Here is a 22,843-nt window from a genome sequence, read left to right as displayed (position 1 = left end):
TGTCTCACCCCTGAGGACATGTCTCACCCCTGAGGACTTGTCTCACCCCTGAGGACGTGTCTCACCCCTGAGGACTTGTCTCACCCCTGAGGACTTGTCTCACCCCTGAGGACGTGTCTCACCCCTGAGGACATGTCTCACCCCTGAGGACTTGTCTCACCCCTGAGGACGTGTCTCACCCCTGAGGACTTGTCTCACCCCTAAGGACTTGTCTCACCCCTGAGGACGTGTCTCACCCCTGAGGACGTGTCTCACCCCTGAGGACTTGTCTCACCCCTGAGGACTTGTCTCACCCCTAAGGACTTGTCTCACCCCTGAGGACGTGTCTCACCCCTGAGGACGTGTCTCACCCCTGAGGACGTGTCTCACCCCTGAGGACGTGTCTCACCCCTGGGGACGTGTCTCACCCCTGAGGACGTGTCTCACCCCTGAGGACGTGTCTCACCTCTCAGGATGTAGTTCTGGTAGTTGTGATCGGCTTCTGCTCCGACTTTAATGAAACACGTCAAACCTTCAGACGCCACGAACTCTGGGACCAGGTCTTTATCGTCCTGCGGGAACAGAAGAGAGACAGACAGGTGAGACAGACAGGTGAGACAGGTGAGACACCAGGAGACAGGTGAGACAGGTTAGACAGGTGCAGATATGTGAGACAGGTGCAGACAGGTGCAGACAGGTGAGACAGGTCAGACAGGTGAGACAGGTGAGACAGGTGAGACAGGTGCAGACAGGTGAGACAGGTGAGACAGGTGCAGATATGTGAGACAGGTGCAGACAGGTGAGACAGGTGCAGATATGTGAGACAGGTGCAGACAGGTGAGACAGGTGCAGAAAGGTTAGACAGGTGCAGACACCAGGAGACAGGTTAGACAGGTGCAGACAGGTGAGACAGGTGCAGACACCAGGAGACAGGTTAGACAGGTGCAGACAGGTGAGACAGGTGCAGACAGGTGCAGACAGGTGAGACAGGTGAGACAGGTGCAGACAGGTGAGACAGGTGAGACAGGTGAGGGCTCGTACCTGGAACAGCTGTTTGAGGGAGAAGAGCGAGCGTCTCAGTTCTGGACCATGAGAGTTAAACAGTTTCTCTGAAAACACAAGAGACAAGAGGAGTCTTTACCACCTGAGTCCACAAGAGGGCAGCACCTCCACACTCCATAGGTGTCCTCTAGGAGCATAAACGTGTGCTAAAGTGTCCTCTAGGAGCATAAACGTGTGCTAAAGTGTCCTCTAGGAGCATAAACGTGTGCTAAAGTGTCCTCTAGGAGCATAAACGTGTGTTAAAGTGTCCTCTAGGAGCATAAACGTGTGTTAAAGTGTCCTCTAGGAGATAGACGTGTGTTAAAGTGTCCTCTAGGAGTATATACGTGTGTTAAAGTGTCCTCTAGGAGCATAAACGTGTGCTAAAGTGTCCTCTAGGAGCATAAACATGTGCTAAAGTGTCCTCTAGGAGCATAAACGTGTGTTAAAGTGTCCTCTAGGAGCATAAACGTGTGCTAAAGTGTCCTCTAGGAGCATAAACGTGTGTTAAAGTGTCCTCTAGGAGCATAAACGTGTGTTAAAGTGTCCTCTAGGAGCATAAACGTGTGTTAAAGTGTCCTCTAGGAGCATAAACGTGTGCTAAAGTGTCCTCTAGGAGCATAAACGTGTGTTAAAGTGTCCTCTAGGAGCATAAACGTGTGTTAAAGTGTCCTCTAGGAGCATAAACGTGTGCTAAAGTGTCCTCTAGGAGCATAAACGTGTGCTAAAGTGTCCTCTAGGAGCATAAACATGTGCTAAAGTGTCCTCTAGGAGCATAAACGTGTGCTAAAGTGTCCTCTAGGAGCATAAACGTGTGCTAAAGTGTCCTCTAGGAGCATAAACGTGTGCTAAAGTGTCCTCTAGGAGCATAAACGTGTGCTAAAGTGTCCTCTAGGAGCATAAACGTGTGCTAAAGTGTCCTCTAGGAGCATAAACGTGTGTTAAAGTGTCCTCTAGGAGCATAAACGTGTGCTAAAGTGTCCTCTAGGAGCATAAACGTGTGTTAAAGTGTCCTCTAGGAGCACAAACGTGTGTTAAAGTGTCCTCTAGGAGCATAAACGTGTGCTAAAGTGTCCTCTAGGAGCATAAACGTGTGCTAAAGTGTCCTCTAGGAGCATAAACGTGTGTTAAAGTGTCCTCTAGGAGCATAAACGTGTGTTAAAGTGTCCTCTAGGAGCATAAACGTGTGTTAAAGTGTCCTCTAGGAGCATAAACGTGTGCTAAAGTGTCCTCTAGGAGCATAAACGTGTGTTAAAGTGTCCTCTAGGAGCATAAACGTGTGTTAAAGTGTCCTCTAGGAGCATAAACGTGTGCTAAAGTGTCCTCTAGGAGCATAAACGTGTGTTAAAGTGTCCTCTAGGAGCATAAACGTGTGTTAAAGTGTACTCTAGGAGCATAAACGTGTGCTAAAGTGTCCTCTAGGAGCATAAACGTGTGTTAAAGTGTCCTCTAGGAGCATAAACGTGTGTTAAAGTGTCCTCTAGGAGCATAAACGTGTGTTAAAGTGTCCTCTAGGAGCATAAATGTGTGTTAAAGTGTCCTCTAGGAGCATAAACGTGTGCTAAAGTGTCCTCTAGGAGCATAAACGTGTGCTAAAGTGTCCTCTAGGAGCATAAACGTGTGTTAAAGTGTCCTCTAGGAGCATAAACGTGTGCTAAAGTGTCCTCTAGGAGCATAAACGTGTGTTAAAGTGTCCTCTAGGAGCATAAACGTGTGTTAAAGTGTCCTCTAGGAGCATATACGTGTGTTAAAGTGTCCTCTAGGAGCATAAACGTGTGTTAAAGTGTCCTCTAAGAGCCTAAACGTGTGCTAAAGTGTCCTCTAGGAGCATAAACGTGTGCTAAAGTGTCCTCTAGGAGCATAAACGTGTGTTAAAGCGTCCTCTTGGAGCATAAACGTGTGCTAAAGTGTCCTCTAGGAACATAAACGTGTGTTAAAGTGTCCTCTAGGAGCATAAACGTGTGTTAAAGTGTCCTCTAGGAACATAAACGTGTGTTAAAGTGTCCTCTAGGAGCATAAACGTGTGCTAAAGTGTCCTCTAGGAGCATAAACGTGTGTTAAAGTGTCCTCTAGGAGCATAAACGTGTGTTAAAGTGTCCTCTAGGAGCATAAACGTGTGTTAAAGTGTCCTCTAGGAGCATGAACGTGTGTTAAAGTGTCCTCTAGGAGCATAAACGTGTGTTAAAGTGTCCTCTAGGAGCATAAACGTGTGCTAAAGTGTCCTCTAGGAGCATAAACGTGTGTTAAAGTGTCCTCTAGGAGCATAAACGTGTGTTAAAGTGTCCTCTAGGAGCATAAACGTGTGCTAAAGTGTCCTCTAGGAGCATAAACGTGTGTTAAAGTGTCCTCTAGGAGCATAAACGTGTGTTAAAGTGTCCTCTAGGAGCATAAACGTGTGCTAAAGTGTCCTCTAGGAGCATAAACGTGTGTTAAAGTGTCCTCTAGGAGCATAAACGTGTGTTAAAGTGTCTTCTAGGAGCATAAACGTGTGTTAAAGTGTCCTCTAGGAGCATAAACGTGTGTTAAAGTGTCCTCTAGGAGCATAAACGTGTGTTAAAGTGTCCTCTAGGAGCATAAACGTGTGTTAAAGTGTCCTCTAGGAGCATAAACGTGTGTTAAAGTGTCCTCTAGGAGCATAAACGTGTGTTAAAGTGTCCTCTAGGAGCATAAACGTGTGCTAAAGTGTCCTCTAGGAGCATAAACGTGTGTTAAAGTGTCCTCTAGGAGCATAAACGTGTGTTAAAGTGTCCTCTAGGAGCATAAACGTGTGTTAAAGTGTCTTCTAGGAGCATAAACGTGTGTTAAAGTGTCCTCTAGGAGCATAAACGTGTGTTAAAGTGTCCTCTAGGAGCATAAACGTGTGCTAAAGTGTCCTCTAGGAGCATAAACGTGTGTTAAAGTGTCCTCTAGGAGCATAAACGTGTGTTAAAGTGTCCTCTAGGAGCATAAACGTGTGTTAAAGTGTCCTCTAGGAGCATAAACGTGTGTTAAAGTGTCCTCTAGGAGCATAAACGTGTGTTAAAGTGTCCTCTAGGAGCATAAACGTGTGCTAAAGTGTCCTCTAGGAGCATAAACGTGTGTTAAAGTGTCCTCTAGGAGCATAAACGTATGTTAAAGGGTTAAAACGAGGAAGCACAGACGTAAATAACTGAGTTCAGACTGTGAGACAGGAAGTGACATCATCACAAACAAAAGAAGTGATGACATGAAAACAGTTCATGGGAAAATAAACATACACACACACACACACACACACACACAGACAGACAGACACACACACACACACACAGGGACACACACACACACACACACACATACACACACACACACACACAGGAGGCCGGACGCTGCATTCAGGAGCTCCTCGTGTTCTGGAAACAGCCGGACGATGAAGATGAAGGTATGATGAAGAGTGTCACAGTGTGGTGTGGAGCGGCCACACACACACACACACACACACACACACACACACACACACACACACACACACACACACACACACACACACACACACACACACACACACACACACACACACACACACACACACACACACACACACACACACACACACACACACACACACACACACACACACACACACACACACACACACACACACACACACACACACACACACACACACACACACACACACACTGTGGTGTGACATGTCTGAAGGTGGCGTCAGTGAAGCTGCTGCTCAGAGTCTTTGCTCCTGTTTACACGTGTTTCATTAACTCCTTAGTGTGTTGGTCAAAGTCTGGATTAAGTCTGGATTAAATCTGGATTAAGTCTGGATTAAGTCTGGATTAAGTCTGGATTAAGTCTGGATTAAATCTGGATTAAGTCTGGATTAAGTCTGAATAGAGTCTGTATTAAGTCTGGATTAAGTCTGGATTAAGACTGAATAAAGTCTGGATTAAGTCTGGATAAAGTCTGGATTAAGTCTGGATTAAGTCTGGATAAATCTGTATTAAGTCTGGATAAAGTCTGTATTAAGTCTGGATAAAGTCTGGATTAAGTCTGGATTAAGTCTGGATAAAGTCTGGATTAAGTCTGGATAAATTTGTATTAAGTCTGGATAAAGTCTGGATAAAGTCTGTATTAAGTCTGGATTAAGTCTGGATTAAGTCTGGATTAACTCTGGCTTAAGTCTGGATTAAGTCTGGATTAACTCTGGATAAAGTCTGGATTAAGTCTGGATAAATCTGTATTAAGTCTGGATTAACTCTGGCTTAAGTCTGGATTTAGTCTGGATTAAGTCTGGATAAAGTCTGGATTAAGTCTGGATAAAGTCTGGATTAAGTCTGGATTAACTCTGGCTTAAGTCTGGATTAAGAACAGTGTTACTGAGGAACAAAGAGCAGCAGAGTCTCAGTAAACACAACGTCCCAAATGCTCCAGAGTTGAAACGTTTCACCTCAGCAGCTGAAAATGAGCCGAACGCTAAAAATAAAGTCGTGACCTCAGAGTTCTGAGCTGCAGACGGACGGACGGACGCTGCTGTTCAGAGACTCAGGGACAAGGTTCTGCTGTTTGTTCTGATCTCAGAACCCAGAACCCAGAACCCAGAACCCAGAACCCAGAACCCTGAACCCTGAACCCTGATCTCAGAACCCTGAACCCAGAACCCAGAACTCAGAACCCTGATCTCAGAACCCTGATCTCAGAACCCTGAACCCTGAACCCAGAACCCTGAACCCTGATCTCAGAACCCAGAACCCAGAACCCAGAACCCTGATCTCAGAACCCTGATCTCAGAACCCTGAACCCAGAAGCCTGAACCCTGATCTCAGAACCCTGAACCCAGAACCCAGAACTCAGAACCCTGAACCCAGAACCCTGAACCCAGAACCCTGAACCCTGATCTCAGAACCCTGAACCCAGAACCCAGAACTCAGAACCCTGATCTCAGAACCCTGATCTCAGAACCCTGAACCCTGAACCCAGAACCCTGAACCCTGATCTCAGAACCCAGAACCCAGAACCCAGAACCCAGAACCCTGATCTCAGAACCCTGATCTCAGAACCCTGAACCCAGAAGCCTGAACCCTGATCTCAGAACCCTGAACCCAGAACCCAGAACTCAGAACCCTGAACCCAGAACCCTGAACCCAGAACCCTGAACCCAGAACCCTGAACCCTGAACCTCGTCGTGTTGAACCCAAACATCTGAAACCCTTTGGACACAAATGTGAAACATTAAAGATTTAAATAAACTTCCCCTGTTAAAGTTTATTTTTACCAACACAAACAAACTCACAGATCTGTCACTGTGGTCCTCGTGCTGCCTTCAGGCGCCGTGGGAAAGACCGACCTTTCTATCTGTGTGTTGTGTTCAAGTGTTTTTATTGTCGTAGTGAAATGAAACATGGCCGACCCACAGATCCTGACCTGAGGAATCAAACCACACGACACTAAAGGGGGAACAACAGCGCTGGGCTACGCTACACTAGCTGCAGTAAGTTAGCCGTTTGGGTGGTCGACTTATCTAATGCTAGTTAGCGAGCGCTACATCGATTCTGCTGTGGAGGAAACAAACGTCAGCTCCCACAGCCATGCAGCTAGCAGGCTAACGTTAGCACATAGTCCCTGTGACGTAGAGGGGCCGGAGTTCACTTTGGCCAACACCGCATGAGGTCATTAGTTAACGAGGTCATTAGTTAACGAGGTCATTAGTTAACGAGGTCATTAGTTAATGAGGTCATTAGTTAATGAGGTCATTAGTTAACGAGGTCATTCGTTAACGAGGTCATTCGTTAATGAGGTCATTCGTTAACGAGGTCATTAGTTAACGAGGTCATTCGTTAACGAGGTCATTCGTTAACGAGGTCATTCGTTAACGAGGTCATTAGTTAATGAGGTCATTAGTTAACGAGGTCATTCGTTAATGAGGTCATTAGTTAATGAGGTCATTAGTTAACGAGGTCATTCGTTAACGAGGTCATTAGTTAACGAGGTCATTAGTTAACGAGGTCATTAGTTAACGAGGTCATTCGTTAACGAGGTCATTAGTTAACGAGGTCATTAGTTAACGAGGTCATTCGTTAATGAGGTCATTAGTTAATGAGGTCATTAGTTAACGAGGTCATTAGTTAACGAGGTCATTAGTTAACGAGGTCATTAGTTAATGAGGTCATTAGTTAATGAGGTCATTCGTTAACGAGGTCATTCGTTAACGAGGTCATTAGTTAATGAGGTCATTAGTTAATGAGGTCATTAGTTAACGACGTCATTAGTTAACGAGGTCATTCGTTAATGAGGTCATTAGTTAACGAGGTCATTAGTTAACGAGGTCGTTAGGGAACGAGGTAATTAGTTAATGAGGTCGTTAGTTAATGAGGTCATTAGTTAATGAGGTCATTAGTTAATGAGGTCATTAGTTAATGAGGTCATTAGTTAATGAGGTCATTCGTTAATGAGGTCATTAGTTAATGAGGTCATTAGTTAACGAGGTCATTAGTTAACGAGGTCATTAGTTAACGAGGTCGTTAGTTAACGAGGTCATTCGTTAATGAGGTCATTAGTTAATGAGGTCGTTAGTTAATGAGGTCATTAGTTAATGAGGTCATTAGTTAATGAGGTCATTAGTTAATGAGGTCATTAGTTAATGAGGTCATTAGTTAATGAGGTCATTAGTTAATGAGGTCATTCGTTAATGAGGTCATTAGTTAATGAGGTCATTAGTTAATGAGGTCGTTAGTTAATGAGGTCATTAGTTAACGAGGTCAGAGTTGAACACTTGGATCTTTCCGTGTCAGGACACGTTTACGTCTTCAGTGACGTCGTCCGTCCGTCCGTCCGTCCGTCCTCTCAGAGACGACTGTGACTCACTCTCTCCAACTCTGACCCAAGATGGCCGCCAGCCAGTTTCACCACAGCAGCTGGAGGAGATCCCCCCCCCCCCCACACACACACACACACACACACACACACGGACTGGATTCCTGTTGTGTTCAGGGCCAGTCAGAGACGCGGTTAACACGAGCGCTGTAGAAAACAACACTATTTAAAGAGGCGGCGTCACTCAGACTGAAATAGATTCGACTGGAGCCGCGTTCTTCAGCTGAGCTCATGGTTTCTGTTCCTCTGACCTCGTGTGTGTGTGTGTGTGTGTGTGTGTGTGTGTGTGTGAACGCCACGCTCTCTCTCTGCTCGCCCTGTGAAACACGCCGTTAACGGTGTGAAGGGCCCTGGAGTTTGTCTCTGACGGTGAAAGTTCTGGTTTGTGTTTTTGTTCGTTCCACAGCAACACGAGTGTTTGTGTGTGTGTGTGTGTGTGTGTGTGTGTGTGTGTGTGTGTGAGAGTATATGTGTGTGTGTGTGTGTGTGTGTGTGTGTGTGTGTGTGTGTGTGTGTGTGTGTGTGTCCTGCTCCGACCGTGTGGAGCTGGAGCCGCAGCAGCAGGTGGAGACGGCGCTCCAACAGGAAGCTTCAGCCAATCACAGGGCTGGACACCTGTGGTCGCACACAAAGAGCGAGGTCTTCCCTCACAGCAACTCCCTCAGCTGATCACGTCTCCATGGAAACAACCGACTGTTCACGTCGCACAGTGTGACACACACTCTCAGACACACACGCGTTCAGACACACACACGCGCACACACACACACACAGACAGACACACACACACACACACACACACACAGACGCGGGACGGACAGACAGACGGACGGACGGATCCATGTCAGAGACAGGAAGTGGCCTCGATAAACAGCCTGGTATTTCCTGTTGCTGATTGACTTTGACTCTGAAACAGAGACGACTTCAAAAAGTGTGTTTTCATCCAAACAGGAAGTGAACGCATCATTAGCTCAGAGCTGTGTTTACATTCCTGAGCGCTACGGAGAGCCGCAGAGGTCAAGACGGTGCGTTCAGGGGCTCCTCCTCCAGTCAGACTCTCCACATGACACAGACGCTGAGGGGCTGAAAGAGCAGTATTCACCTGAACGCACCACAATAAAAGCACCTGAACGTGTCACCGTGTTCATCCTGCAGGAGCAGCACCTGAACGCATCATCGTGTTCATCCTGCAGGAGCAGCACCTGAACGCATCATCGTGTTCATCCTGCAGGAGCAGCACCTGAACGTGTCATCGTGTTCATCCTGCAGGAGCAGCACCTGAACGCATCATCGTGTTCATCCTGCAGGAGCAGCACCTGAACGTGTCATGTTCATCCTGCAGGAGCAGCACCTGAACGTGTCATCGTGTTCATCCTGCAGGAGCAGCACCTGAACGCGTCGTGTTCATCCTGCAGGAGCAGCACCTGAACGTGTCTTCGTGTTCATCCTGCAGGAGCAGCACCTGAACGCATCATCGTGTTCATCCTGCAGGAGCAGCACCTGAACGCATCATGTTCATCCTGCAGGAGCAGCATCTGAACGTGTCGTGTTCATCCTGCAGGAGCAGCACCTGAACGTGTCATCGTGTTCGTCCTGCAGGAGCAGCACCTGAACGTGTCATCGTGTTCATCCTGCAGGAGCAGCACCTGAACGTGTCATTGTGTTCATCCTGCAGGAGCAGCACCTGAACGCGTCATGTTCATCCTGCAGGAGCAGCACCTGAACGCGCCATCGTGTTCATCCTGCAGGAGCAGCACCTGAACGCATCATGTTCATCCTGCAGGAGCAGCACCTGAACGTGTCATTGTGTTCATCCTGCAGGAGCAGCACCTGAACGTGTCATTGTGTTCATCCTGCAGGAGCTGCACCTGAACGCATCGTGTTCATCCTGCAGGAGCAGCACCTGAACGCGGCGTGTTCATCCTGCAGGAGCAGCACCTGAACGCATCATCGTGTTCATCCTGCAGGAGCAGCACCTGAACGTGTCGTGTTCATCCTGCAGGAGCAGCACCTGAACGCGTCATCGTGTTCATCCTGCAGGAGCAGCACCTGAACGCGTCGTGCACCTGAGCACAGAGCTGATCTCGCGTCAGTTTCGTGCGTCACGCTGCAGCAGAGGAACGAGTTGAGACGGGACAGAAACATCAGATCTACGTCAGCAACACAGGCTCAAACACGGTCTGTCTGTTTGACCCTGAAGGCAGCACGGGGAGGGAAGTCCCCGCAGAGCAGGAAGGGCGAGGTCATGCCAGGCAACGCGGGAGGGGGGGGGGGTGAGGGAAGAGGGGGGAGGGAGGGAGGAGGTTAGGGAGGCGGAGGAGGAGGAGGAGGAGGAGGGAGCGGCCGACAGCAGAAACTGTGGGTCTGTTGAGTGTTTGTTGAAGCTACAGATCAAAACTTCCTGAGGATCAAGTCTGCACACTTTAATAATTATGATAATAATAATAATTATTACTCCTAGAGGACAGTTTAATACACGTTTATGCTCCTAGAGGACACTTTAGCACACGTTTATGCTCCTAGAGGACACTTTAGCACACGTTTATGCTCCTAGAGGACACTTTAGCACACGTTTATGCTCCTAGAGGACACTTTAACACACGTTTATGCTCCTAGAGGACACTTTAACACACGTTTATGCTCCTAGAGGACACTTTAGCACACGTTTATGCTCCTAGAGGACACTTTAACACACGTTTGTGCTCCTAGAGGACACTTTAGCACACGTTTAGGCTCCTAGAGGACACTTTAGCACACGTTTATGCTCCTAGAGGACACTTTAACACACGTTTATGCTCCTAGAGTTCACTTTAACACACGTTTATGCTCCTAGAGGACACTTTAACACACGTTTATGCTCCTAGAGGACACTTTAACACACGTTTGTGCTCCTAGAGTTCACTTTAACACACGTTTATGCTCCTAGAGGACACTTTAACACACGTTTATGCTCCTAGAGGACACTTTAGCACACGTTTATGCTCCTAGAGGACACTTTAGCACATGTTTATGCTCCTAGAGGACACTTTAACACACGTTTATGCTCCTAGAGGACACTTTAACACATTATGCGCCTAGAGGACACTTTAGCACACGTATATGCTCCTAGAGGACACTTTAACACACGTTTATGCTCCTAGAGGACACTTTAACACACGTTTATGCTCCTAGAGGACACTTTAACACACGTTTATGCTCCTAGAGGACACTTTAGCACACGTTTATGCTCCTAGAGGACACTTTAACACACGTTTATGCTCCTAGAGGACACTTTAACACACGTTTATGCTCCTAGAGGACACTTTAACACACGTTTATGCTCCTAGAGGACACTTTAGCACACGTTTAGGCTCCTAGAGGACACTTAAACACACGTTTATGCTCCTAGAGGACACTTAAACACACGTTTAGGCTCCTAGAGGACACTTAAACACACGTTTATGCTCCTAGAGGACACTTAAACACATGTTTATGCTCCTAGAGGACACTTTAACACACGTTTATGCTCCTAGAGGACACTTTAGCACACGTTTAGGCTCCTAGAGGACACTTTAACACACGTTTATGCTCCTAGAGGACACTTAAACACACGTTTATGCTCCTAGAGGACACTTTAACACACGTTTATGCTCCTAGAGGACACTTTAACACACGTTTATGCTCCTAGAGGACACTTTAACACATGTTTATGCTCCTAGAGGACACTTTAACACACGTTTATGCTCCTAGAGGACACTTTAACACACGTTTATGCTCCTAGAGGACACTTTAACACATTATGCTCCTAGAGGACACTTTAGCACACGTTTAGGCTCCTAGAGGACACTTTAACACATTATGCTCCTAGAGAGCACTTTAGCACACGTTTATGCTCCTAGAGGACACTTTAACACACGTTTATGCTCCTAGAGGACACTTTAACACACGTTTATGCTCCTAGAGGACACTTTAGCACATGTTTATGCTCCTAGAGGACACTTTAACACACGTTTATGCTCCTAGAGGACACTTTAACACATTATGCGCCTAGAGGACACTTTAGCACACGTATATGCTCCTAGAGGACACTTTAACACACGTTTATGCTCCTAGAGGACACTTTAACACACGTTTATGCTCCTAGAGGACACTTTAACACACGTTTATGCTCCTAGAGGACACTTTAGCACACGTTTATGCTCCTAGAGGACACTTTAACACACGTTTATGCTCCTAGAGGACACTTTAACACACACTTATGCTCCTAGAGGACACTTTAACACACACTTATGCTCCTAGAGGACACTTTAACACACGTTTATGCTCCTAGAGGACACTTTAACACACGTTTATGCTCCTAGAGGACACTTTAACACACGTTTATGCTCCTAGAGGACACTTTAACACACGTTTATGCTCCTAGAGGACACTTTAACACACGTTTATGCTCCTAGAGGACACTTTAACACACGTTTATGCTCCTAGAGGACACTTTAGCACACGTTTATGCTCCTAGAGGACACTTTAACACACGTTTATGCTCCTAGAGGACACTTTAACACACGTTTATGCTTCTAGAGGACACTTTAGCACACGTTTATGCTCCTAGAGGACACTTTAACACACGTTTATGCTCCTAGAGGACACTTTAACACACACTTATGCTCCTAGAGGACACTTTAACACACGTTTATGCTCCTAGAGGACACTTTAGCACACGTATATGCTCCTAGAGGACACTTTAACACACGTTTATGCTCCTAGAGGACACTTTAACACACACTTATGCTCCTAGAGGACACTTTAACACACGTTTATGCTCCTAGAGGACACTTTAGCACACGTTTAGGCTCCTAGAGGACACTTTAGCACACGTTTATGCTCCTAGAGGACACTTTAACACACGTTTATGCTCCTAGAGGACACTTTAGCACACGTTTATGCTCCTAGAGGACACTTTAACACACGTTTATGCTCCTAGAGGACACTTTAACACACGTTTATGTTCCTAGAGGACACTTTAACACAGGTTTATGCTCCTAGAGGACACTTTAACACACGTTTATGCTCCTAGAGGACACTTTAACACACGTTTATGCTCCTAGAGGACACTTTAACACACGTTTATGCTCCTAGAGGACACTTTAGTGACGACTCAGCCAAAAAGATGGAACAGAAGAAGAGTTTCCACAGGAAATGATCCGCTGAGAAACGCTGAGTCACTGCGGTGAGAGTTTCCCCGAGTCATCACACACATCATCATAACCATATGAACCATAATCATCATAATTACCCAGGATGCAGTGGACCCGGACCGACAGCTGCGTCCTCAGGATCAGGAGCGGCTTCTTCCCTTTCCTGTCACAGACGCAGGAAACAGGAAACAGGAAACAGCACGTATTTATTTATTTATGTTTATTTATTTAAACATTTATATTGTTTTTATTTATTTATTTATTTATTTATTTATTCAGGACCACGAGCGGCTTCTTCATGGGCCGGCGCGATGATGTCACAGCGAGCGACGTGATGATGTCACAGCGAGCGGTGTGATGATGTCACAGCGAGCGGCGTGATGATGTCACAGCGAGCGACGTGATGATGTCACAGCGAGCGGCGTCTTTAACACGTTCAGCCGTTGGCTCTGCAGCGACGTTACAAAAACCTCCAACCTCATTCTGGGTCCTGGTCTGCAGGACTCTGAGGGTCCTGGTCTGCAGGACTGTGACTCTGAGGGTCCTGGTCTGCAGGACTGTGACTCTGAGGGTCCTGGTCTGCAGGACTCTGAGGGTCCTGGTCTGCAGGACTCAGACTCTGAGGGTCCTGGTCTGCAGGACTCTGAGGGTCCTGGTCTGCAGGACTCAGACTCTGAGGGTCCTGGTCTGCAGGACTCTGAGGGTCCTGGTCTGCAGGACTCTGAGGGTCCTGGTCTGCAGGACTCTGAGGGTCCTGGTCTGCAGGACTCTGAGGGTCCTGGTCTGCAGGACTCGGGTTCCTCTGGACCGTGTCCCAGCAGCCTGTGGTTCTGGGATCAGAGGATGGAAAGAACGACGGCACGGAGGAAAGAATGAGAGAGACGGAGGGAAACTAGACCACGTTCCCTCACTGGAGACGGGGGTTCGATCCCGGGTCGGAGGTGGGGCCGTGACGCCGCGGGGTCAGAGGTCGGAGGTGGGGGCCATGACGCCACGGGGTCAGAGGTCAGAGGTGGGGCCGTGACGCCGCGGGGTCAGAGGTCGGAGGTGGGGCCGTGGTTCTGTGGGGCCAGAGGTCGGAGGTGGGGCCGTGACGCCGCGGGGTCAGAGGTCGGAGGTGGGGCCGTGACGCCGCGGGGTCAGAGGTCGGAGGTGGGGCCGTGACGCCGCGGGGTCAGAGGTCGGAGGTGGGGCCATGACGCCGCGGGGTCAGAGGTCAGAGGTGGGGCCGTGACGCCGCGGGGTCAGAGGTCGGAGGTGGGGCCGTGACGCCGCGGGGTCAGAGGTCAGAGGTGGGGCCATGACGCCGCGGGGTCAGAGGTCGGAGGTCAGAGGTGGGGCCATGACGCCGCGGGGTCAGAGGTCAGAGGTGGGGCCGTGACGCTGCGGGGTCAGAGGTCAGAGGTGGGGCCGTGACGCCGCGGGGCGTGAGTGGAGACGACGACTGTCACGGGACCTTGGACCTGAATAAAAGTGTCCTGACTCTGTTCAAGTCCTTCAACAGAGACAGGTGAGACAGGTAAAGGTGAGACAGGTGAGACAGGTGAGACAGGGGACAGGTGAGACAGAGGACAGGTGAGACAGGTAAAGGTGAGACAGGTGAGACAGGGGACAGGTGAGACAGGTAAAGGTGAGACAGGTGAGACAGGTGAGACAGGGGACAGGTGAGACAGAGGACAGGTGAGACAGGTAAAGGTGAGACAGGTGAGACAGGGGACAGGTGAGACAGGTAAAGGTGAGACAGGTGAGACAGGGGACAGGTGAGACAGGTAAAGGTGAGACAGGTGAGACAGGTAAAGGTGAGACAGGGGACAGGTGAGACAGGTGAGACAGGTAAAGAGGTCTTACGCCACGTCTTCGTAGAAGTTCTCCAGCTCGTCTCTTTGCTCCGACAAAGACGAGTCCAGGTCCAGATAGTTTCCATTAGAGGACAACTGCAGGGTGCACTCCTCCAGCTGAGACAGACAGGTGAGAGACAGACAGGTGGGGAGGGAGACAGGTGAGAGACAGACAGGTGAGGAGAGACAGGTGAGAGACAGACAGGTGAGAGACAGACAGGTGAGGAGAGACAGGTGGGGAGAGACAGACAGGTGAGAGACAGACAGGTGAGAGAGAGGCAGGTGAGGAGAGACAGACAGGTGAGAGACAGACAGGTGAGAGAGAGGCAGGTGAGAGACAGACAGGTGAGAGAGACAGACAGGTGAGAGAGAGACAGGTAAGGAGAGACAGACAGGTGAGAGACAGACAGGTGGGGAGAGACAGACAGGTGAGAGACAGACAGGTGGGGAGAGAGAGAGACAGGTGAGGAGAGACAGACAGGTGAGAGACAGACAGGTGAGAGAGAGAGAGAGAGAGAGACAGGTGAGAGACAGACAGGTGAGAGAGAGACAGGTGAGAGACAGACAGGTGAAGAGAGACAGACAGGTGAGGAGAGACAGACAGGTGAGAGACAGACAGGTGAGAGACAGACAGGTGAGAGAGAGACAGACAGACAGGTGAGAGACAGACAGGTGAGAGACAGACAGGTGAGAGAGACAGACAGGTGAGGAGAGACAGACAGGTGAGAGACAGACAGGTGAGAGACAGACAGGTGAGAGAGAGACAGACAGACAGGTGAGAGACAGACAGGTGAGAGACAGACAGGTGAGAGACAGACAGGAGAGAGACAGACAGGTGAGAGAGAGAGAGACAGGTGAGAGACAGACAGGTGAGAGACAGACAGGTGAGAGACAGACAGGTGAGAGACAGGTGAGAGACAGACAGGAGACAGACAGACAGGTGAGAGACATACAGGAGAGAGACAGACAGGTGAGAGAGAGAGAGACAGGTGAGAGACAGACAGGTGAGAGACAGACAGGTGAGAGACAGGTGAGAGACAGACAGACAGGTGAGAGACAGACGGGTGAGAGAGAGACAGGTAAAATATGAATATGTCAGAAAAGAACATTTCTTCTTTAGTCTGAAACAGTTTTTCCTGACTGAGCTTTTATTTTGAAATAACAACAACAACAATAATATAAACTGAGCCTGTTGCCGTGACGACGCAGAAACAAATGCTACAAAACCTGTTTTTACTGACGTCAGATTCACACACACACACACACACACACACACACACACACACACACACACACACACACACACACACACACACACACACACACACACACACACACACACACACACACACACACACACACACACACACACACACACACACACACACACACACACACACACACACACACACACACACACACACACACACACACACACAGGTCATTTACTGACAGGCTGTAGGATGGTGACTGATAATTATAATTATTATTATTATTATATATTAAAATAGCTCAGAACAGGTGAGTGTCTCCTCCCTGACTTAATAACCTGCACGCAGCTGAACGCACCTGAACGCCCCTGAACACAGCTGCTTTGTTTTGTTTTCTTCTCTTCTGATATGAATGATGAAATGAAGTAATATTGAAGTTATACTGATATTGATTTATGAATAAATAATAACAGGTGACGGCTGCTCAGGTGACACATGTTCATCCATAACTGTTTCCTGTTTCCTGTTTCCTGCGGCGGGCGCCGTGTCTGAGTGCGTTCAAAGCGTCTGAGTCACGAAACAATCCGTCTGAACCAGAACAGCAACATTCTTCTGCAACAATGAGACGTGTCAGCATGACTTCTGTCTTTGTGCTAAGCTAGGCTAACAGTTCCCCCTGTTTCCAGTCTTTGTGCTAAGCTAGGCTAACATTTTCCCCTGTTTCCAGTCTTTGTGCTAAGCTAGGCTAACAGTTTCCCCTGTTTACAGTCTTTGTGCTAAGCTAGGCTAACAGTTCCCCCTGTTTCCAGTCTTTGTGCTAGGCTAGGCTAACAGTTCCCCCTGTTTCCAGTCTTTGTGCTAAGCTAGGCTAACAGTTCCCCCTGTTTCCAGTCTTTGTGCTAAGCTAGGCTAACAGTTTCCCCTGTTTACAGTCTTTGTGCTAAGCTAGGCTAACAGTTCCCCCTGTTTCCAGTCTTTGTGCTAGGCTAGGCTAACAGTTCCCCCTGTTTCCAGTCTTTGTGCTAAGCTAGGCTAACAGTTCCCCCTGTTTCTAGTCTTTGTGTCAAGCTAGGCTAACAGTTTCCCCTGTTTACAGTCTTTGTGCTAAGCTAGGCTAACATTTTCCCCTGTTTCCAGTCTTTGTGCTAGGCTAGGCTAACAGTTCCCCCTGTTTCCAGTCTTTGTGCTAAGCTAGGCTAACAGTTCCCCCTGTTTCTAGTCTTTGTGTCAAGCTAGGCTAACAGTTTCCCCTGTTTACAGTCTTTGTGCTAAGCTAGGCTAACAGTTCCCCCTGTTTACAGTCTTTGTGCTAAGCTAGGCTAACAGTTTCCCCTGTTTACAGTCTTTGTGCTGAGCTAGGCTAACAGTTCCCCCTGTTTCCAGTCTTTGTGCTAAGCTAGGCTAACAGTTCCCCCTGTTTCTAGTCTTTGTGTCAAGCTAGGCTAACAGTTTCCCCTGTTTACAGTCTTTGTGCTAAGCTAGGCTAACAGTTCCCCCTGTTTACAGTCTTTGTGCTAAGCTAGGCAAACAGTTTCCCCTGTTTACAGTCTTTGTGCTGAGCTAGGCTAACAGTTCCCCCTGTTTCCAGTCTTTGTGCTAAGCTAGGCTAACAGTTCCCCCTGTTTCCAGTCTTTGTGCTAAGCTAGGCTAACAGTTCCCCCTGTTTCCAGTCTTTGTGATAAGCTAGGCTAACAGTTCCCCCTGTTTCCAGTCTTTGTGCTAGGCTAGGCTAACAGTTCCCCCTGTTTCCAGTCTTTGTGCTAAGCTAGGCTAACAGTTCCCCCTGTTTCCAGTCTTTGTGCTAAGCTAGGCTAACATTTTCCCCTGTTTCCAGTCTGTATGCTAAGCTAGGCTAACAGTTCCTCCTGTTTCCAGTCTTTGTGCTAAGCTAGGCTAACAGTTCCTCCTGTTTCCAGTCTTTGTGCTAAGCTAGGCTAACATGCCTCTGCTGCTGTGCACAAAATAAAAGGGTTTCCTGCAGCTGCTAGAGTTACATCCATCCGTCCGTCTGTCAGCTGTTATCTTCTGTTTACTGCCACACCCTCTTCCTCCAGAGAGAGAGAGAGAGAGAGAGAGAGAGAGAGAGAGAGAGAGAGAGAGAGAGAGAGAGAGAGAGAGAGAGAGAGAGAGAGAGAGAGAGAGAGAGAAAGAGAGAGACAGAGAGAGAGAGAGAGAGAGAGAGAAGAAGAAAGTCTGTGGTCCAATCAGGTCGCTGATCTGCAGGTCGTGCCCCAGTGCATGCTGGGAACCATTAAGGGGTCAGTGCAGGAATGTAATGAGTCTTTATCTGATCCTGCAGACTCCAACAGGCCCTGAACGCCTCGCAGCCTCAGACCCACGCCGAGGTCACGAAACTCATCTGAGGCGCTTTCAATAAACGTCATTTACAGAAACCACGACGACCGACGTCTCCCCGTTTGGGAGAGGTGGGCTTTACGAGCACGAGCGTGCGCACGTGTACGAGCACGAGGCCTACGGCGGTTCTGAGGTCATTTCCTGTGCGCCTGTTGGGACGTAGAAAAAAGAAGGAGGGACCATGCGCGGACATTTCAAACAATGGCGGTGAAAGGTTCACGTTGGTGTGATGCGGAGGTGGAGTGTTTACTGCAGATTTGGTCGATGAAAAGATTCAAAAACAGTCGACAAGACGCACAAAAACTCCGAGGTCTACGGAAAGATCTGGAAACAAAGCCACGCATCGCCATGACGTCATCAATGTGAGTGACGTGTTACGGCGTGATGACGTATAGGCAGCAAGAAGCATTCTCTGAGGCCCAGGTAGTGTGAGTACAAACGGGCCTGGAGGGGGGGACAAGGACCCTAAAGCACGGGGCACGGGACGGAGGCACAGTGGGAGGGCGCTCTAACCTGTGACGGAGGCACAGTGGGAGGGCGCTCTAACCTGTGACGGAGGCACAGTGGGAGGGCGCTCTAACCTGTGACGGAGGCACAGTGGGAGGGTCTCTAACCTGTGACGGAGGCACAGTGGGAGGGCGCTCTAACCTGTGACGGGGGCACAGTGGGAGGGCGCCCTGAGTCAGCAGGACGCCGTGTGATAAGAAGCAGCAGCGTGTTGGACCCCAGACGTCGTCGTGACGACGGGCTGAGGCCTCGCCGACCTTATCTCCGTGCTGGACTTCAGCCTCAGGGAGACGCAGGAAGAGCGAGCGACGTGGAGCTGCACTCACTTCCTGTTTGGAAAACTGCACGCTCATCCAAACAGGACGCATCATTAGTCAGCACACACACACACACACACACACACACACACACACACACACACACACACACACACACACACACACACACACACACACACACACACACACACACACACACACACACACACACACACACACACACACACACACACACACACACACACACACACACACACACACACACACACACGTAACTCCAGCCTGCGTCCATGAACGCGCCTGAAAACACGCGCGCGCTCGGTGAAACAGATGACGTCATTACATCAAAATAAAAGACGCTTCTTTTTTTTCCTCATTTCAAAATAAAACAACAGAAACTTTTACATGAATTATTAATTTAAAAAAAGTTCCCAAAACTTTGTAAAAATTCACGTTGGAACAAAAACGTTTCTGCAGCTGTGACGTCAGTGTCAGGGCGTGACGTCAGTGTCAGGGCGTGACGTCAGCGCAGTGTATTTATAGTTGATGAATCAGCAGAATTATGAATTATTAGTTTTCTAAAGTTTGAACGCGTTTCATGTTTGATTTTTACCGGAAGTGGAAAAATCAGCTGGAGCTCTAAACTCTGTAATATGTGTATGTAATCTGCCGGTTACCATGGTTACCGTATCTGCCCATAATCACATAAAGTAAGAAACCAGAGGCTCGTGTTTGTGAACAGACTCTTTCACTTTCACACAACTTTAAACCCTGAAAACAGAGGGAAGCGTTTCCAGCTCAGAGCCCGGGGGGAAAAACGCGCTCACGGACGGAAACAACCCGGGACCAAACCCCGTTTACAAAACTGCTGTTTTTAGTGTTTAACACTGAATCAACACCCACATCCTCAAAACTCTCGACTGGTCGAACAAGTGAAGTGTTTCGATCAGTTCGGCTTCAACCAGCGCGAGTGATTTAGTCTCTAAAGTGACGGAATGAACCTTTAATGTCGCTCAGTTTGAGTTATTGTGTTTACAGCTGAAGGACGAGGACACGTTAAATCTCCTGTTATTCCTATGGAGTCTGGTGTGTCCCCGTGTCCCCGTCCGCCCCCACCCGGGGCCCCTGTTACCTGGTGCCCCTGTTACCTGTGACCCGTGTTACCCGTGGCCCGTGTTACCCGGGGCCCGTGTTACCCGTGTTACCTGTGCAGGTGAGCAGTGACGTGTGTCTGAACCCAGCCCACCTTCAGAGGCGCCTCCAGCAGCTTGTGGATCCCGGAGATCTGCTCGCTGAGCGGCAGGTTCGGCTCCACGCTGACCGTCGGAGGTCTCCGGGGCTCGGGGAAGTTGGTGCAGATGAACGGGTCCGAGTCCTCCAGGAACTGGACCCGGCAGACGACGGAGGCCATGGCCGAGTGAGCGCGACCCCAGGGCGGGGGAGAGAGTCCGTGTGTCCCGGTGCCGACGCGTCCGGACCGCGAGAGGCTGAGGAACCGAACAGGAGCCGGTTCTCACGGAGGCTGGGACGCGAATGAGCCGCAGCGCGCGGACAGGTGAAGCTGCTGCAGGTGCGACACGCATCCGGGACGCCCTTTCAAAATAAAGGCACCTTGGAAAGTTTGTTTTTTCTTCAAGAACTTTATTCAGAACATTTTGAAATCAACAAAAACATCACAAACATGAAGTTCATGAAGTTCTTTTAACAATAAAGTACAAAAGAGAAAATAGAAATAAAATAAAGAACATTTATAATAAAGTACAAAAGAGAAAACAGAAATAAAAGAGTTCATATTTAATAAAATAAAGACATTTTTGAGGCGTTTTTCTTCTTTAAACAGGTAAAAACAGTTTTTAATTCAGAGTTTAAAGATGTTTTATTTTTGTCACTTTATGAAGTTTGTAAACTTTTTTCTGCCTCTGGAATAAAACTTTAAACTTTATTAAAAACTTTAAAAACAGCAAAGAAACAAACACACACACACACACACTCACACACACAGACACACACACACACACGCACACACACACACACACTCACAAAGACACACACACAGACACACACACACACACACACACACACTCACACACACAGACATACACACACACACACACACACACACACTCACAAAGACACACACACACACACACATACATACGCACACACACACTCACACACACAGACACACACACACACACACACACACACACTCACAAAGACACACACACAGACACACACACACACACACACACACACACTCACACACACACACTCACACACACACACACACACACACACACACACACACAGACACACAGACACACACACACACACACACACACACACACACACACACAGACACACAGACACACACACACACACACACACACACACACACACACACAAACAGAAACCATAATAAACAATAACAGTAAAACCCAGTGAGGTCAAACAAAAGCAAAAATGACTCATCGTGTAAAAGTGTAACGATGACAAAGGGAAATATTAATTATTAATATATTATTATACACACACATGAATTTAAGTCACTTTCATGTTTTAGATTTCATCGTCTCTGATTATTATTCATTTTTTTCCTGTTTTGAGGCTTTTTGTTTTAAATGTTTTGCTTTTCGCTGAAAAGTGTTAAACAAATAAAAATGTATCATTATTATTATTTTATTATAATTATTAAAAATAATAATACTGCTAAAATAAACATGAGCTCGTGTCTGTGTGGATATTTTTCATAAACATTAAATATTTTTATTGTTCTGACTTTTTTAATCTCATGAGTGAAAGTTTAGTTTTATTTCGAAAGAATAAACCGAACATCCGGTTTAATGAACAGGAACTTGACTTTGGGCGCGTCAGTGGTGACGTCACGGAGTGGAACCTGAGCTGCAACAATAATATTCAGTTATTATATTTAGTTTCATAACAACAACAACTGCTGACATTATTATATTTATATTATTATTATACTTAGTCCCCTCCAGGACCCGTCCCCTCATGGTGGTTCAGGTCTGAGTCCCTGTGACCCTGAGGGCTGTGGTCTGGACCCGTCCCCTCATGGTGGTTCAGGTCTGAGTCCCTGTGACCCTGAGGGCTGTGGTCTGGACCCGTCCCCTCATGGTGGTTCAGGTTTGAGTCCCTGTGACCCTGAGGGCTGTGGTCTGGACCCGTCCCCTCATGGTGGTTCAGGTCTGAGTCCCTGTGACCCTGAGGGCTGTGGTCTGGACCCGTCCCCTCATGGTGGTTCAGGTCTGAGTCCCTGTGACCCTGAGGGCTGTGGTCTGGACCCTGGTGCTCCTGGTCTCCCATGGCAGAGTGGTCTCAGGCGAGGGGCCGGACTAAGAACGCCTCACAAAGACTCTACGGACAAACCAGGAAGAGGAAGAGAGACCCTGCCCGGAGGAAGCCCGGGGCCCCGTCTGGAGCCAGGACCAGACCGAGGGCTCGCCGGCCCCTCCCCCTCTCCATCCTGTGGGCCCCCCACTCACAGGAGGACCCTCTGGGGTCGGGGCGCTGCTGCACGGGGGGCAGTGAGGGTGAGGGGCCTGGAGGGTCCAGACCCGGGCAGCAGAGGCTCTGGGGACGTGGAGCGTCTCCTC

General features: G+C 48.3%; 1 protein-coding gene across 1 annotated transcript in view; it reads right to left on the bottom strand.

The window, feature by feature from the left end:
• The window catches only part of LOC310952727 (FH1/FH2 domain-containing protein 1-like), a 41,878-nt gene extending 21,129 nt beyond the window's left edge, over window positions 1–20,749 (bottom strand). Inside the window, 5 exon segments of the mRNA XM_083921412.1 lie at window positions 446–551; window positions 1,021–1,088; window positions 13,139–13,203; window positions 14,889–14,995; window positions 20,476–20,749. Of these exon segments, the coding sequence (XP_083777538.1) occupies window positions 446–551; window positions 1,021–1,088; window positions 13,139–13,203; window positions 14,889–14,995; window positions 20,476–20,640 (511 nt within the window). The 5' untranslated portion in view covers window positions 20,641–20,749.
• Window positions 20,750–22,843: the final 2,094 nt, after the last annotated feature.

The sequence above is a fragment of the Echiichthys vipera genome (assembly GCF_963691815.1).
Source record: "Echiichthys vipera genome assembly, chromosome: 1".
Lineage (NCBI taxonomy): Eukaryota > Metazoa > Chordata > Actinopteri > Perciformes > Trachinidae > Echiichthys > Echiichthys vipera.
This window is presented reverse-complemented; position numbering and strand designations above follow the sequence as displayed.